We start from the raw sequence: 15,698 nt of genomic DNA on the forward strand, positions 1-15,698 counted from the left end.
ATGCCAGACTGAACCAATGACGAGGGCCGAAATTAAAATTTAAAGGTGTATTAACAACTGAAATATTGTATTTATAGCATATTGAACACACATTATATACCATTAATGTCTAGTTACACTTCCAGGACTCCCATCTAATGGGAGAAATACATGAAAAATACATGTGAGCAGCCACAAGACATAGGCATACATGTCTGTTACCAGATGGTTGGCGGCCGCACAGAATGGTATCAAGGGCCGCATGTGGCCCCCGGGCCGCAGGTTGTGCACCCCTGCTATAGGACATGTATAATTTGTGGAACGGCCAAGCGGATGCGGACAGCACACGGACGACATCCAAGTGATGTCTGCATTTTTTGTAGCCCCATTGAAATATGAATGGGTCCGCGTGCAATCCGCAAATAATGCGGATCGGACCTGTGCATGACGCCTTAAGACCAAAGCAAATTGTATGCCTCATATGTTCTCATTAAGGTCAGCTTTCTATTGGCAGTGAACATTTTAGAAATTCTTCAGTATTTTAATATTTTATATCAAGATGTGTGTGTGTTCTTAAGCCCTATTCACACCTTTTTAAAAGGTAAAAATTGAAAAAAGTATACCTTAAAAAAATTATTTGAAAAAAAATTAGGTATAAAATGGGCAGCACATTTGTGCAAAAGTAGGAATGTAAAATCTCAAGAATTTAGTATTGTACTTCTGCAGTTTAGTAAATCAACGTTTTTTTTTAATATCCAAGTCTGTTGATTTATATAGAAAGCATATATGATATATTGATGATATGTATTAATGTGGCCCTTTGTAGGTGTTAACATGAACATGCTCGGTATGTTTGTCATTTTAAGTATTTATAATATCCTTTATTTCTCACTGCATCGTGATCATCAATTTTTTATTACTTCTATGATTTTCATAGTTTTTTTCATTCTTCTTTACCTTATTTAGTTGGACAGATCTGTTGGTGGGAGCCCCTAATTTCTTCTCACGCAAGGAGGAGATTGGTGGAGCTGTCTATGTGTACATGAATAAAGGTGGAAGACTGGACAGCTCTCCTCCGATTCGGCTGAATGGAACTGATGGATCCATGTTTGGATTAACCATAGAGAGTTTGGGAGACATCAACCAAGATGGATTTAAAGGTCTGGAGTAAATGCAATATACTGAGCTTTTAGTGTGTACTAGCTTTAGTATCTGAAGAAATGTGCTTTTTGATATGTTGAAGAGCATCTGTCAGCAGTATCAACCCTTTTAAATCAGGCATAATAATTGGTATTGCTATATACCAAAGGGGGCCCTAGCCGATCATTACACCTTAGCTGCACCACTCTGCAGCGCTGGACATTCTCGCCGTCTCCTTGATTGACAGCAGCATTCTCTCCTCTGATCTTTAATCCCACGCCTGCGCCGTACAGTGCAGCATCGGCACATGCACTGTAGTCATCTGTACTGCGGAGCAAGCAGAAGCCAATGTACGATACTGGACTATATGGCACAGGTATGGAATTATACACTCGTATGTCTGTTCCGGAGCCCTGGAAAAAAGATAGAAATGTCCTATTCTTGTCCAGTTTGCGGCCAAAAATAGCCATTGTTACAATAAGGTCCGCAAAAAAAAAGGATGCAACGTGGACGTCATACAGACACCATCCATATTTTTTGAGGATCCGTTTTTTGCAGACTGCAACATAGATACGGTGATGTGAATGTACCCTAAGTAAATGGAGATAAATCAACTGCCGGATCTAAAGCATTGCAAACTGCAAAGCTGTGGCTGAAATCTGAGGGTTTCTGCTGTGGATTCCACACCAAATACATGTCAGATGTTTCTGACGTGCATTTTCGCTCTGTGAACATGACCTTAAACTTTATTCATGAGTTGGTCACACTGCTTGTGAGTGTGTAACATCACACTGGGGGATCGATATTAAAATAACTCACTTGGGCTAAACTGTGCCGGGATAACCTTTCCCCAAAAAGATGACCATAGTTTTCTTTTTTCTCTGTGAAAAAATCCACATTGTATAAACTATGGCATGGATTTCCCATCAAAATTTATGGAAGGCAGACCCCATCAGGATTTCGCTGTGAAATACGTCCGTGCTTAAATTTATATGGAAAAAAGTCAGTGTGAACATACTGTACTTTTAGGATGAAGTTGCACATGCAGTTTTTGGTGCAGCCAGGTGTAGATTCAAAAGAAATCGGTGAGGCTGAGTTCACACCACAGTTTAACTTACCGTTCTTCTGATCTGTCAGAAGACGAGAGAGAGAGAAAAAAAACAGGATCTGTTTTATAGGCTACTTTCACACTTGCGTTTTTTGTGGATAATAATACAACCGCAAGCATCCGTCATGAACGGATCCTGTTGTATTATTGAACGGATGAACGGATCCTGTTGTCCACATTGCGGACAGAAAAACGCTGCTTGTAGCGTTATTCTGTCCGTGATGGGGACGCAACCAAACGGAATGGAATGCATTTTGGTACATTCCGTTTAGTTTAGTTCAGTTTTGTCCCCATTTACAATGAATAAGGACAAAGCTGAAGCGTTTTCTTCCGCTATTGAGACCCTATGACGGATCTCAATATTGGAAAGGGAAAACGCTAGTGTGAAAGTAGCCTTAGGCTACATGCACACGACTGTATGTGTTTTGCGGTCTGCAAATTGCAGATATGCAACAACAACAAAAATGATGACATCCGTATGCCACCCCTTTTTTTTTTTTTTGCGGATCCATTGTAACAATGCCTAAAACGGACAAGAATAGGACATGTTCTATTTTTTTGCGGGGCTACAGAATGGACATACGGGTGAGGATAGCACACGGTGTGCTGTCCGCGGTTTTTGCGGACCCATTGAAATGAATGGGTACACATCTTATCCGCAAAATAAATGAAACGGACACGGAACCAAATACGTTCGTGTGCATGAGGCCTTAATGTCTTTCCAAATTTGATTAGCTCCAATACATTAGTTGATCACAAAAATTAGACCCCATGCCAAAAGTGTAGCCACCTCTGTCCATAGAAGCGATTATTATTTAGTTTATACTGACACAGTTTATCTTATCGCAGACATTGCAGTTGGAGCACCATTTGATGGAAATGGGAAGGTCTATATATACCATGGAAGCAAAACAGGATTAGTGACCAAACCAGCACAGGTAACATAAATATAGTGAGAAGTATTAATGTAAGGCTGTCCATTCTAATTATTATTGTAGAAAACTGATTTAAAGGGGTCAGGGATGGGCTGTCCTTACTATCTACTAACCCACTCCAATACTGACTGACTGGTATATTTACATATAGTCTGGAGGAAAGAGGGTTTGCACACAGACATAGAAAAGGATTCTTTACGGTAAGAGCAGTGAGACTATGGAACTCTCTGCCTGAGGAGGTGGTGATGGTGAGTACAATAAAGGAATTCAAGAGGGGCCTGGATGTATTTCTGGAGCGTAATAATATTACAGGCTATAGCTACTAGAGAGGGTTGATCCAGGGAGTTATTCTGATTGCCTGATTGGAGTCGGGAGGTATTTTTTCCCCCTAAAATGAAGAAAATTGGTTTCTACCTCACATATTTTTTTTTGCCTTCCTCTGGATCAACTTAAAGGATAACAGGCCGAACTGGATGGACGGATGTATTTTTTCTGTCTTACAAACTATGTTACTATGAACATTATATTTTATGCAAATAGTTTCAACAGCATTTTTGTACTATATTGGATCCATTGGAAGCACACCAATATTCAACCTTTTTCTCTTCCTACTTGCCGAAGATATCCGCTTAGAGTTTTTTTTTACATGGGCAGTAATGGTTACCTTCATTTATATGAAGCAGTTATTGTTCATATGAGGACAAACAATCAGTAATACAATCATTCATCCATATACAGTTTCCATTTGTCGACAGCAGATCTCCCATATAAATGGGATGTGATGCCAATGAGCATTTTATAATGCTGCATAAAGGATTGCCAGCATGTTTACATGGTGAATAATCTGGCAACAAATGTTCATACACATGTTCATTACCGATCCATGACCCACAGCCATCAAATAAAGTTTAACGGAGATGAGCATTAAATTAATTAATTAAAGGGAACCTGTCGGATTGCACACAGTGTCTGAGCTGAAGGCACCATGCTCTAGAGCAGGAGGAGCTGAGCAGACTGATATATAGTTTTATTATATTATTTATTTTATTATTATAATATTCACTATAACTTGTATTTTATTCATTTCAATCTCTGCTCATTCTGGGCTTTGAGGTCCAGGAGGCGGTCCTATCAGTGATTGACAGCCTTCCCTCTATGACTGTGTACAGAGATAGCTGTCAATCACTGATAGGACAACCTCCTGGACTTCAAAGCCCAGAATGAGCTGAGATATATATGTATAAACACAGGTTCTACTGAATCTTTTCCATTAAACCTGTATATCAATCTGCTCAGCTCCTCCTGCTCTATAACATGCTGTCTTCAGCTCAGATACCACGTTCAACATAACAGGTTCCCTTTAACTTTGCCAAATAAATTACTGTATCCTCTGTAGATGTAACAAGTTTGCCAACCAGATAAAAAAAATTCTTCTGGACCATTTATCCCAAAAATCTTAGACATCCTACAAATTTTACAAATTTGAAAACATAATAGATTATAAAGATTATAAGTGATACATGTCTATAGCTCAGTATAGTGACATGAACATATTACCAGCATTTAGTTTGAGTTGTAAAATGATGATAATGACAATCACAATTACTGTACCTTCTTAAGTTCCACCAGCCTCAAAAATCCCAGACACATCTATTATTTTTCATAGACACTTGAAAGAAGTCCCCTATTTTTATGCACTGTCCAGGAATTTCTGGACGGTTGGAAACCCTACAATGTACTAGCAAAATCTAGTTACAGTATATTCCATATATGTACACAAGTATATAGTACATTGTATACACCATTTTGCATTTTTATAGCCACAGAATACGTCAATCTGTCAATTTGCTGTTTGTAAAAGGATAGTTCCTTTAGCAGTCACTGCTTATGATAAACTGCAGTATCTGGGGAAGAGATACTAGACTGAAGGATGTGTTGTAGACAGAGTTCTTATTTCCTAAAGTGTGTAATAATGTTACTCTCTCCATTATTCCACTACATTCTGTATACTGATGTTGCTTCGATATTTCTGCCATGTTTTCACTCTCCCTTAAATGTTACCATTGCATTAAAGGTGCTGGATGGAGTTAGTGTTGGTGTAAGTACCTTTGGCTACTCACTGTCTGGAGGTCTAGACATGGATGGAAACTCATATCCGGACCTTGTTGTGGGATCTTTAGCAGACACTGTGGTCCTCTACAGGTGAGATACACTTAAAAGGGTTTTCCAGGATTTTAATAAGGATGACCTATCCTACAGGCCCCCAACACCCGGGACGCCCACAGATCAGCAGTTTAAGAAGGCACCAGCGCTCCTGTGAGTGCCGCTGCCTTCTCGCAGCTTACCAAACACAGCTCCTGTGCTTGGTATCGCAATCAGCCCCATTCACTTCAATGGGGCTGAGCTGCGACTAGACCACGTGACTGATGAACATGTCGCCACTGGCTAGGAGAAGCAGTGAGAAGGCCACGGCGCTACTGCGAGCACTAGTGTCTTCTCCACCAGCTGATCGGCGGGGGTCACGGTCAGATACTGACGACCGATAATGTCATGGAAAACCCTTTAAATTTAAAGGGAATACATTTAAAGGGAATACATTTAAAGGGAATGTATCACCTAAACTTTTTCTGCTAATTAAAACCAGATAGTGATACATATCCTTTTTTTTATTCTGTTTCTACTTTCACATTGTAGATTTTTTAATTCTATTACCTGAACATGATTGTGGGGGGTGGTCATCTTGCCTGAGCTGTTTTTACCAGTATTTAGAAAGAGGCTTTACAGCAGCTATCCAGGGCCATAGACAAATAGTCGGGAGGGGACTTATTCACTTCTATGGTAGCGTTTTCTAGGCATGCTCTATGACCTGTGCAGGGGTCAGGAGGGAGCTGATACGCTTGGATATCACCTATTGTGAATGGCAGATCTTGTGTTATCTATATACAGGTAATATCTGTCATTTTAATCATGCCTGTGATGATAATAGGATGACTGCTTCAAAGTGATCTGTACAGACCAAGAAGTTGGGTCCATTGTTAAGTGATCTCCTCCACACTATGGGAAGCAGTCATCGTTATTGTAATCGCTCATCCCCATACTGACTCGATGTTTGCCTGTAGCAGAGCGTGTTTACACAGCATGTAAAAAAAAAAAAAAAAAAAAAGAGGGTTCAGTCAGCAAATCCCATGGCTGACAGCACAAAAGCAAAAACAAACACAATTCCACAGCACTCTACAAACACAAATAACAAAATATAATATAATAGTGTCATATTCACAATAGAAAATGTACTACTGCTAATGCTATGCTCATTGTATAAATGTGAGATTCCTGGCAAATACATTTCCAGGAGCGTTCATCCTACCAAAATTTACCAAGAGCACAATGATAACTCATACAAGAAGTCACAAAAGATGAACATCTAAACTGCAGGTCTCATTTGCCTCGGTTAATGTGAGTGTACATGATTCCACAATAATAAAAAAAACTCTGGGCAAAAGTGGAATCCATTAAAGAGTTGCAAGGTGCCAACCGAGTTCACCAAAACACAACACAAAGGCTCATCTTGCATTTGCAAAAAAGGACCCCCACAAATTTTTGGGATAATATTCTGTGGAATGATCAGTCAAAGGAGAAACTTTTTGGAAGACATGAGCCCCATAACATCTGGCGTATAGTTAACACTGCATAGAATATCATACCAAAAGTCAAATATAGCGGGGGTAGTATGATGGTGCTTTGCTTCTGCAGAACCTGGATGACTTGTCATAATTGATGGAACAATGAATTCTGCTGTGTCTCAGAAAATCCTGAAGGAAAATGTCAGGTGTTCATGACCTAAAGCACCAGCTACAGTTGGGTTATGCAGCAGGACAGTGATCTTAAGAACACAAGCAAATCTACCTTTGAATGGCTCAAAAATCAAAATTAAGTCCTGAATTCAGTCCCATAGAGATGCTGAAACAAGACCTTAGACATCATCAGGTAGTTTAAGTTCAAAACCGTCCAATGTAGCCAGAGTAAAACAATTCTGCAAAGAAAATTCCTCAACATCAATGTACCCGTAAAATGTTTGGTTGCAGATGTTACTGGCAAAGATGGCAACAACCAGTTATTAGATTGGAGGGGGGGGGGGGGGGGTAATTACTTTTCCTTGTGGGTGATATTGGTTTAAATAAATCCTTATCTTCAGTAATTGAAATCATTATTTTAAAACGCCATTTTGTTCTTACTTGGGTTATCTTTTAATATTAAAAGTAGTGTGATGATCTAAAACCTTCAATTGTGACAAATGCAAAAACAGAAGAGCTTGGGAGGGAGGCAAAATTTTATTACAAAGCAACATTCCAACTTTAGCAAAAAGATGAACCAAAGAAACAGGTTGTGTAACTGTTATCCAAACTACCAGATTCCTCTTGGTATTCCTTCCAGTTGGCATACTGCAAAGAATGACAACTGGCACACTGGCATTGACAAATATGTCTAAATCTTCAGGCATTTACTTTGGCTGCTAAAATATGTATCTGTCTCCTTTATTTGTCTCAGGTCACGTAATGTTATCCGTGTCTTTAAAGATGTAACCATAACACCAGAAAACATTGATCTTGAACAGCAAACCTGCAAGAATGGACCTGGGGTCTGGTGAGTAAAGTGCTGGGGTATTTTCATGACGGGTAGTCCAACCGATTCCACCATAAAAACCCATGTTCAGAATGACTCTATTACTGGCATAAGATGGGGAGAAGGCCACTACTAGACACCTCTGGCATCACATATCTACTGGGGGAACAAAGGGTAGAGCATATTGAAATCCAGCATGCCTAATCTTTGTTTAACCTGTCAACTATCAAGGAACAATTGGGCTACCCTATTTGAATGACACCCCCTTCCACCACGCTGTCACTCAGTTGACAGATAATTGCGACTGGTCCAGCGGTTGTACCCTTCCAGTGATCACAGGTTGAAGCTGTAATATAGTGAAATGTTTCCGATAATTGAAAAAACCTTGTTATCAGTTGAAACGTCACACTTTGGTGGCTAAGTAAACTTTTTTACTTGGTAAAATTTAAGAGTGGGAGCTGTTAAATCCAGTTGGCTTGATTGTAAACATGTATCATGATGTTGCTTTTGAAGTTAGTTTTGCTATGAGTTTGCATTGGCTAAGGTGTGCCAATTTTATCAAAAGTCTCATAATGTTTGTTAAATTTAACGCACCTTTAAACCATCTGGAAATGCTGCCCCAGTTTTCCTATGCCACCCCCCATTGGACTGATTTAAAAAAACGTTGCAGTAATAAATCTGGCATTAAACTAATGTGGGGTTTCACTCTGGTAGACATGATTAGCGGACGCAGTATAGAGGCAACAACAAGTTCTTTGGATCAAACAGTTCAGTGTTTTATTCACACTTTAGGCAAGTGACAAAACAAGCAGTCATAAACAAGCAAAAAGTCGCCTTGCGGTGTTGGTGGTAATTCACACCATGCGGCAATTCTGCCTCAAAGAGTCCTTGATCATAGAAGCACCAACCTGTTTTCACGCCAAACAGGTAGCAATCCTTCATCCAGACACAAGGCTCCCAGATCCCAACACAGAGACCTGGTTTCTGAGCCCAGCTGCCTACTTAAGGACAGCCAGGTGTTGCCAAAACCCGGATTGGCACTTAAAATCCGGTCCGGTATTTGACCTCACCTGGCTGTAAATCAGCCCAGCAGCACATGCTGGGAGGAAAATACCTGTTTTCCCAGACCAAACCTCTCACTGTGTCACACTAATTATAACAACGCTCACTTTCCTGCCCACTTTTCTTAATCGGCACTTGTGCCAAAATTTGCACCTGGCTAACAAACTTGATATATACCCCTTAAAATGTACGTTTGTTATACTGTTATGTCATACACAATGTCTTTGATGTATCTTTTTGTCATTTCAGTGTGGAATTTAGAGTTTGCTTCAGCTACACCTCATTTCCAGCAACCTACAACCCTAAAATCAGTGAGTTGACTTTATCATAAAACCTAAAACTGAACTTAGATTTTATAGTAACACTGAAGTGGATAGCTCACCTTCTTTATGGTATGGAACTGGTGCTCTAGTCAAAAAACTGATCACCCAATCAGTATAAGGGATTTTAAAATTGAAAAAGTATGAGACTGGCAATCAAATATGTGGGTCACACAGAACGTAGCAATTTATTGCAGCAATATTAATATAAATTAAAAACACATGTAAAAATAAAATACAATAATAAAAATACAATGGTAAAAATACAATTAAATCATGTGCAAAATTGCAGATGGTGTGTACACTGGTGCAACCTGCACGTGGTGTATAGATGTCTGTTCCTTCAACTAATTAGCTTGTAAAAGCACTATAAGTTCACGAAGCATGTGTCCAGGTATAAGGACACATGCTGTATGGGGGTGAACGTACAGAAGGATGACTTGGCCGAGCAATATAATCAGATGCAGGACCTTGGTCTGCCGGTTTATTATAATTGTTGTGTGTGGTTTGGTGGTAGGGCGTATAATAGTGATTTCCCCCTGTAATATAGGGGACGCCGCTGAAGTTTCCACTCACCACTCGATGCCGGCGTCTTCTCCTCCTGCTTGGCGTCCTCGACCGAGACTTCCGCGTCACGTAATGTGTGTCTCGCGGGACTTACTATTCAGTCCGGTCTTTTGTGCCGATGATATTTCAAAGCTTTGTATGGAGCGCTCCGTAGGTAAAATAGTCCTTTAATCCTGTGCACTAGGTCCGGATCTTTCTGTATGGGGGTGAACGTACAGAAAGATCCGGACCTAGTGCACAGGATTAAAGGACTATTTTACCTACGGAGCGCTCCATACAAAGCTTTGAAATATCATCGGCACGAAAGACTGGACTGAATAGTAAGTCCCGCGAGACACACATCACGTGACGCGGAAGTCTCGGTCGAGGACGCCAAGCAGGAGGAGAAGACGCCGGCATCGAGTGGTGAGTGGAAACTTCAGCGGCGTCCCCTATATTACAGGGGGAAATCACTATTATACGCCCTACCACCAAACCACACACAACAATTATAATAAACCGGCAGACCAAGGTCCTGCATCTGATTATATTGCTCGGCCAAGTCATCCTTCTGTACGTTCACCCCCATACAGCATGTGTCCTTATACCTAGACACATGCTTCGTGAACTTATTGTGCTTTTACAAGCTAATTAGTTGAAGGAACAGACATCTATACACCACGTGCAGGTTGCACCAGTGTACACACCATCTGCAATTTTGCACATGATTTAATTGTATTTTTACCATTGTATTTTTATTATTGTATTTTATTTTTACATGTGTTTTTAATTTATATTAATATTGCTGCAATAAATTGCTACGTTCTGTGTGACCCACATATTTGATTGCCAGTCTCATACTTTTTGAACTTAGATTTTGTTGTTTTCTTTGTCACAGTAAAATATATCTCTGCGCAAATAACAGCCATCTGTGCTCATTCCCACAGAAGACAGTCAGTGGTAACTATAACTAATGAATAATTGTCTGCGGTCGCTTATAAGCAACTTCCTTTTAAAGTTACCCTTTATTTTAGTGATGCTCATACCATGAAAATAAACCGCCATGTGACTTTTAAATATAAAATACAGTGCCTTGTGAAAGTTTTCACCCCTTGGTGTTTTCCCTGTTTTGTTGCATTATAACCTGGATATAAAATGGATTTCTATTTAGATTTTGTGTAATGGGCCTGACAAAATAGTTTAAATTATTACAGTGGAATGAAAAATGCATAGTTTTAAAAATAAATACTGTAAATAATGAAAAGTTATGAGTGAATATATATTCATACCTTTACTATAAAACCCCTAAATAAGGTAATATGATTAAGGTCATATGATTAAGTTCCCCCTGTGTGCAACCAAAGTGTCCCATGATGTCAGTATAAGGGTCCATTCAGACGTCTGTAGTGCATTGCGGATCCGTAAATTGCGGATTCGCAATACACCCGGCCGGCACCCCCATTGAACTGCCTATTCTTGTCCGTAATTGCGGATAATAATAAGAAATGTTCTATTTTTTCCGGAGCCGCAGACCGGAAGATCAGGGGTGCGCTCCGGAAATGCGATGCGGAGAGTACATAGGGTGCTCTCAGCCATTCCGTCCCCAAAGAGATTGAATAGGTCCGCACCCGTTCCGCAATTTGCGGAACGGATGCGGACCCACTATATGGACGTGTGAATGGACCCTAAATACACCTGTTCTGAAAGCCCCTGAGTCTCTAACACTACTGAGCAAGCGCCATGAAGACCAAGGAGCTCTCCAAACAGGTGGAACATACACATTTGAGGAGAACTGTAGACCATGGTTGGATTATAAAAATAATATCAGAAACTTTGAACATCCCACGGAGAACCATTAAGTCCATTATAACAAAGAGGAAAAAATATGGTGCAGCCACAAACCTGACAAGAGATGGTCGCCCACCAAAACTCACAGACCGTGTGATGAGGACATTGATCAGAGGTTCGAAGACACCAACAATAACCCTGAAGGGAGCGCCATAGATTCACAGTGGAGATTGTGGATGGTAAATTTCCTTTTTTTTTTTTCAGTTTTAAAGTGTGTATTTGAAGCTGAGACAGACAGAAGACAGCAAGGCAAGGCCAGTCGCCTACAATTCATATCGCGACACCCCAGCGATGTAGAATACCAGTCCACCAGCACTGTGGAGCTTCACAAGCAGTCCTCTAGCCGCTGCACTACTGCTGTATTCCAACTACAGGTGACCGGACTCCTAGAACCATGTGACGCTGCTCATAGGGCTGTAACAGTATCAGGCTGAGTATACATTATCTCGCCATGACAGGATTTAGAATGATATATAATAATAGTTCTCACATACTCAGATATGCTGTTTCACCCATGTCCTGGTGCTTAAAGGGGGTTTCCGATAATTATTTTTTAGCAAGTGCCAGAAGCATGCTGCCTGAAACAGACGATTCATACTTACCTGCTCATGGCCTCTCTGGTCCTCCGTGCTGCCCCCGATCTCTCCATCTTCTGGTCCCCTCGCTGTTTTCATGGTCATATGCACTGCTCCAGCCTGGCTTCAGCAGTGATGTGGCCACAAGCAGCACACACAACAGATTTTGAAAATGTACCTACAAAATTCAGAGCGTTTTTTTCCCCCAGGTTTTTGTTCAGTTTTTTTTTTTTTGTTTTTGTTTTGTTTTTTACCAATGGATTTTCAATAGAAAACTGCATTTTCAGCTTGTGTTTTTTGGCATGGATCCAAAATTTATGAAGCTGAAAATGTAATGGTATAATGTCTTCAGGTGTTTATGATAATGGCAGCGTGGATTGCAATTATATCTGTATATCCTTTATGGGTGAGGGAGTGCAGAATGGTGCTGCTGGAAAGTAGGAATACTCTGCTTTAAAGGGGTTTTTAACAATTGTCTTTTAAAAAAAAAAAAATACCCCCCATCTCTGCCATTGCTGTATACTTGCTTCCCTGCCGCTCAGTCCTGGGCTGTCTTTAGTGCCCTTCCGGTCCCGGTATGTGAACTTCCTGCACGGACAGGCTCAGGTGCACTGCTGCAGCCAATGACAGGCCTCAGCAGTGAAGTGTCCACAAGAGGCTTGTGACACAGCAGTGATGGGGACACATCACCACTTATTGGCTGTAGTGGTACACCGGACCACATCCGTGCAGGAATTTTACATGCTGGCACCGGAAGTGCCGTGAAGACAGCCTAGAACCCATGGAGCCAGAACCAAGTGGCAGGGAGCAGGTAGGTATACTTTCCTTCACAGGTCAGGAATTTGTGGACAACCCCTTTAAAAAGAGAAAAAGCAACTGTATATAATCTTACAATAAATTTTATCTATGACTCTTGTATTGGGCTTATGATTTGATTGTACAGCATAGTGCCCTGTGTGCCATTTCCCCACTAGTTTCCAGTTCTTCTAGGGAAGGAGAACATGCATGTTTTCCACTAAAAGTGAATTATTTATTGAAGCATTAATTACACCATAATTTCTCATGCTTTATACAATTGTGCAGGAGGATATTAAAGACAAGCTTCGTTCCATCCCAGTCTCTCTGACCTACAATATATTAGAAGCAAGGAACAGAAGACAGTCTTCAGTGGAATCCTTGCCTTCTCTAATGCCTATTCTCAGTGAAGAAGAGCCCAATGTCTACAACACAGAGGTGAGAGTTTGCTCTGTGTGCGTCATAGACAATGACCATAATTAATATTGAGAGGGAGATCAGAGCTCAAATATACTCTGCAGATGTCACACCTCACCAGTTTGTTTAAAGGGATTGTCCTAAAGACAACATATCCCCTATGTACTGTTAGAGATCGCCAGTACAAGCACAAGTGAATAGACCCCCACCCATCAGACACATTCTCAACCCTGAGAATAGGGGGCAGGTTTGTCTTAAAGGGCACTCCTTTAAAGGGTCACTCTTTTCAAAAAACGTTTAATATCGTATGTCATAGAGACCTCCACCAGTCTCTAGAAAGAGGTGAGAGAAGCGCATGATTTTACGGCTCTCTCCTCGCTGGTAAAGACGGAATTTAGAGGGACCCATAAACTTCTTGATCTAGAGATGGGTGGGGGTCTCGGAGCTCAGACCCCCCACTGATTTAAACTTTTGATATGTCTCTATAACATATCAATAGTTATTTGAAAAGTCAGTGACGCTTTCAGTAATTTGGAGTCCAAACTCCCTAATGTTATTGAAATAAGCCTGACCCTGGGTGCTCCAGATATTCCTACAGTATTCTGCAGGTGTTTTTTTGTACTGGTGTCCACCTGGATGTGTGGTAAAGTAGAATCTTTACAGCCTGCCCTCGGATAGGTAGACTTCTTTCAAGCTTTTGTATTCTGGTGAGCATGTTGCATCAGTATTTGTAAGCCAAAACTAGGTGTGCAGCGGAAAGTAGAATGGAAAGATTTGCCTCCATGTTCTGGGCTCAGTCCTCACTTTGGCTAACAAATACTGAAGCAAAATAATGATTAAAATACTGCTGAGTGAAAGCCGCCAAAGAGACTGTGTGAACTGATCTGGACAAATCTGGGGCTTGTTTTGATTGAAGGCATCATTAAAGGGGTTCTCCGGGAAATTTTACAAAACCTGCCCTTTCTTCCCAGCACAATGGACAGGTAAGGGTACTTTCATACTAGCGTTATTCTTTTCCGGTATTGAAATCCAGTAAAGGGTCTCAATACCGGAAAAAAACGCATACTGAACGGATTGCTTTCCATTAAGAATGCATCAGGATGTCTTCTGTTCCGTCCCTTGTACTGTATTTGACCGGACAAAGCTGCAGTATTCTTTCCGGCCAAAATCCCTGAACACTACCGCACTTGCCGGATTCGGCATTCATTTCCATAGAGATGTATTAATGCCGGATCCGGTACCAAGTGTTCCGAATATTGCCTCGTTGCCGGATTCGGTTTTCCGGTCTGTGCATGCGCCGGGACATAGGAGGAGCTATTTTTGCTTTTGATCTTTGAAAAAAAATTAAATGCCAAATCCGTCTAACGGATCCGGAAAAAAACATATTTCTGTTTACATATGGTTTGCCGTTGCCGGAACTGCCTGCCGGATCTGAACAACGCTAGTGTGAAAGTACCCTAAGTATTAACCAACCTATCTTTCATTCACAGAAGAAAAAACTATTTTTTTTTTAAAGTCCTTAAAACCCTTTTAAAGGTGTATTCCAGCAAGAACAAGCTATCCTCTATGTACTGGATAAGGAATAGCTGTTAGATGCTGGGATAGCTGAGCAATGTACTCTATCTCTGGCTGTCCATGGGACGAATGGATCAGTGCTCAATTGTAACAAGGTACATGGGAATGCCATTCTTGTGATCATAAGGGTCTCGCCAGTCAGACCCCCACCAATCTAAGTGGATAGGAGATAACTTGTTCTAACCAGAATAGCCCTTTAATGATGACACATTGTGTAATACGGTCAAGACCAGTACTACAATCATACAAGCTGCTGGTGTTTTTGGTACAATGACCCAACAACAGCAGAACCCAGACCTCAAATTTTATGCGCGTTTTTTGTAATAGTAAACGCGCGTTTGACGCGCGTTTGTGTGATTGACTGCAGTGTCCTATGGCCACAAACGCGCGTCAAAACGCCCCAAAGAAGCTCAAGTACTTGATTATGCGTTGGGCGTTTTACAGCGCGATCGTACGCGCTGTAAAACGCCCAGGTGAGAACCATTCCCATAGGGAAGCATTGGTTTTCATGTGTTGAGCGTTTTACAGCGCGTTTGAACGCGCTGTAAAACGCTCAGGTGTGAACTTAGGGTAAGGGAGAGATTAATCAAAACTGGAGTAAAGGAAAACTAACTTAGTTGCCCATAGCAACCAATCAGATTCCACCTTTCATTTTTCAGAGCTCCTTTGGAAAATGAAAGGTGGAATCTGATTGGTTGCTATGGGCAACTAAGCCAGTTCTACTTTACATAAATTTTGATAAGTCTCCCCCTAAATGTTTTTGGACCAAGAGAACTAC

General features: G+C 40.9%; 1 protein-coding gene across 3 annotated transcripts in view; it reads left to right on the plus strand.

Moving 5' to 3' along the window:
• The window catches only part of ITGA7 (integrin subunit alpha 7), a 168,547-nt gene that overhangs the window by 125,581 nt on the left and 27,268 nt on the right, over positions 1-15,698 (plus strand). For all 3 annotated transcript variants that reach the window (XM_044288286.1, XM_044288288.1, XM_044288285.1), the window contains exons 7-13: positions 946-1,139; positions 3,077-3,165; positions 5,237-5,364; positions 7,708-7,803; positions 9,094-9,155; positions 11,763-11,932; positions 13,217-13,366. In XM_044288286.1, the coding sequence (XP_044144221.1) occupies positions 946-1,139; positions 3,077-3,165; positions 5,237-5,364; positions 7,708-7,803; positions 9,094-9,155; positions 11,763-11,932; positions 13,217-13,366 (889 nt within the window). The remainder of the gene's footprint in view (positions 1-945; positions 1,140-3,076; positions 3,166-5,236; positions 5,365-7,707; positions 7,804-9,093; positions 9,156-11,762; positions 11,933-13,216; positions 13,367-15,698) is intronic.

The sequence above is a fragment of the Bufo gargarizans genome, chromosome 3, assembly GCF_014858855.1.
Source record: "Bufo gargarizans isolate SCDJY-AF-19 chromosome 3, ASM1485885v1, whole genome shotgun sequence".
NCBI lineage: Eukaryota > Metazoa > Chordata > Amphibia > Anura > Bufonidae > Bufo > Bufo gargarizans.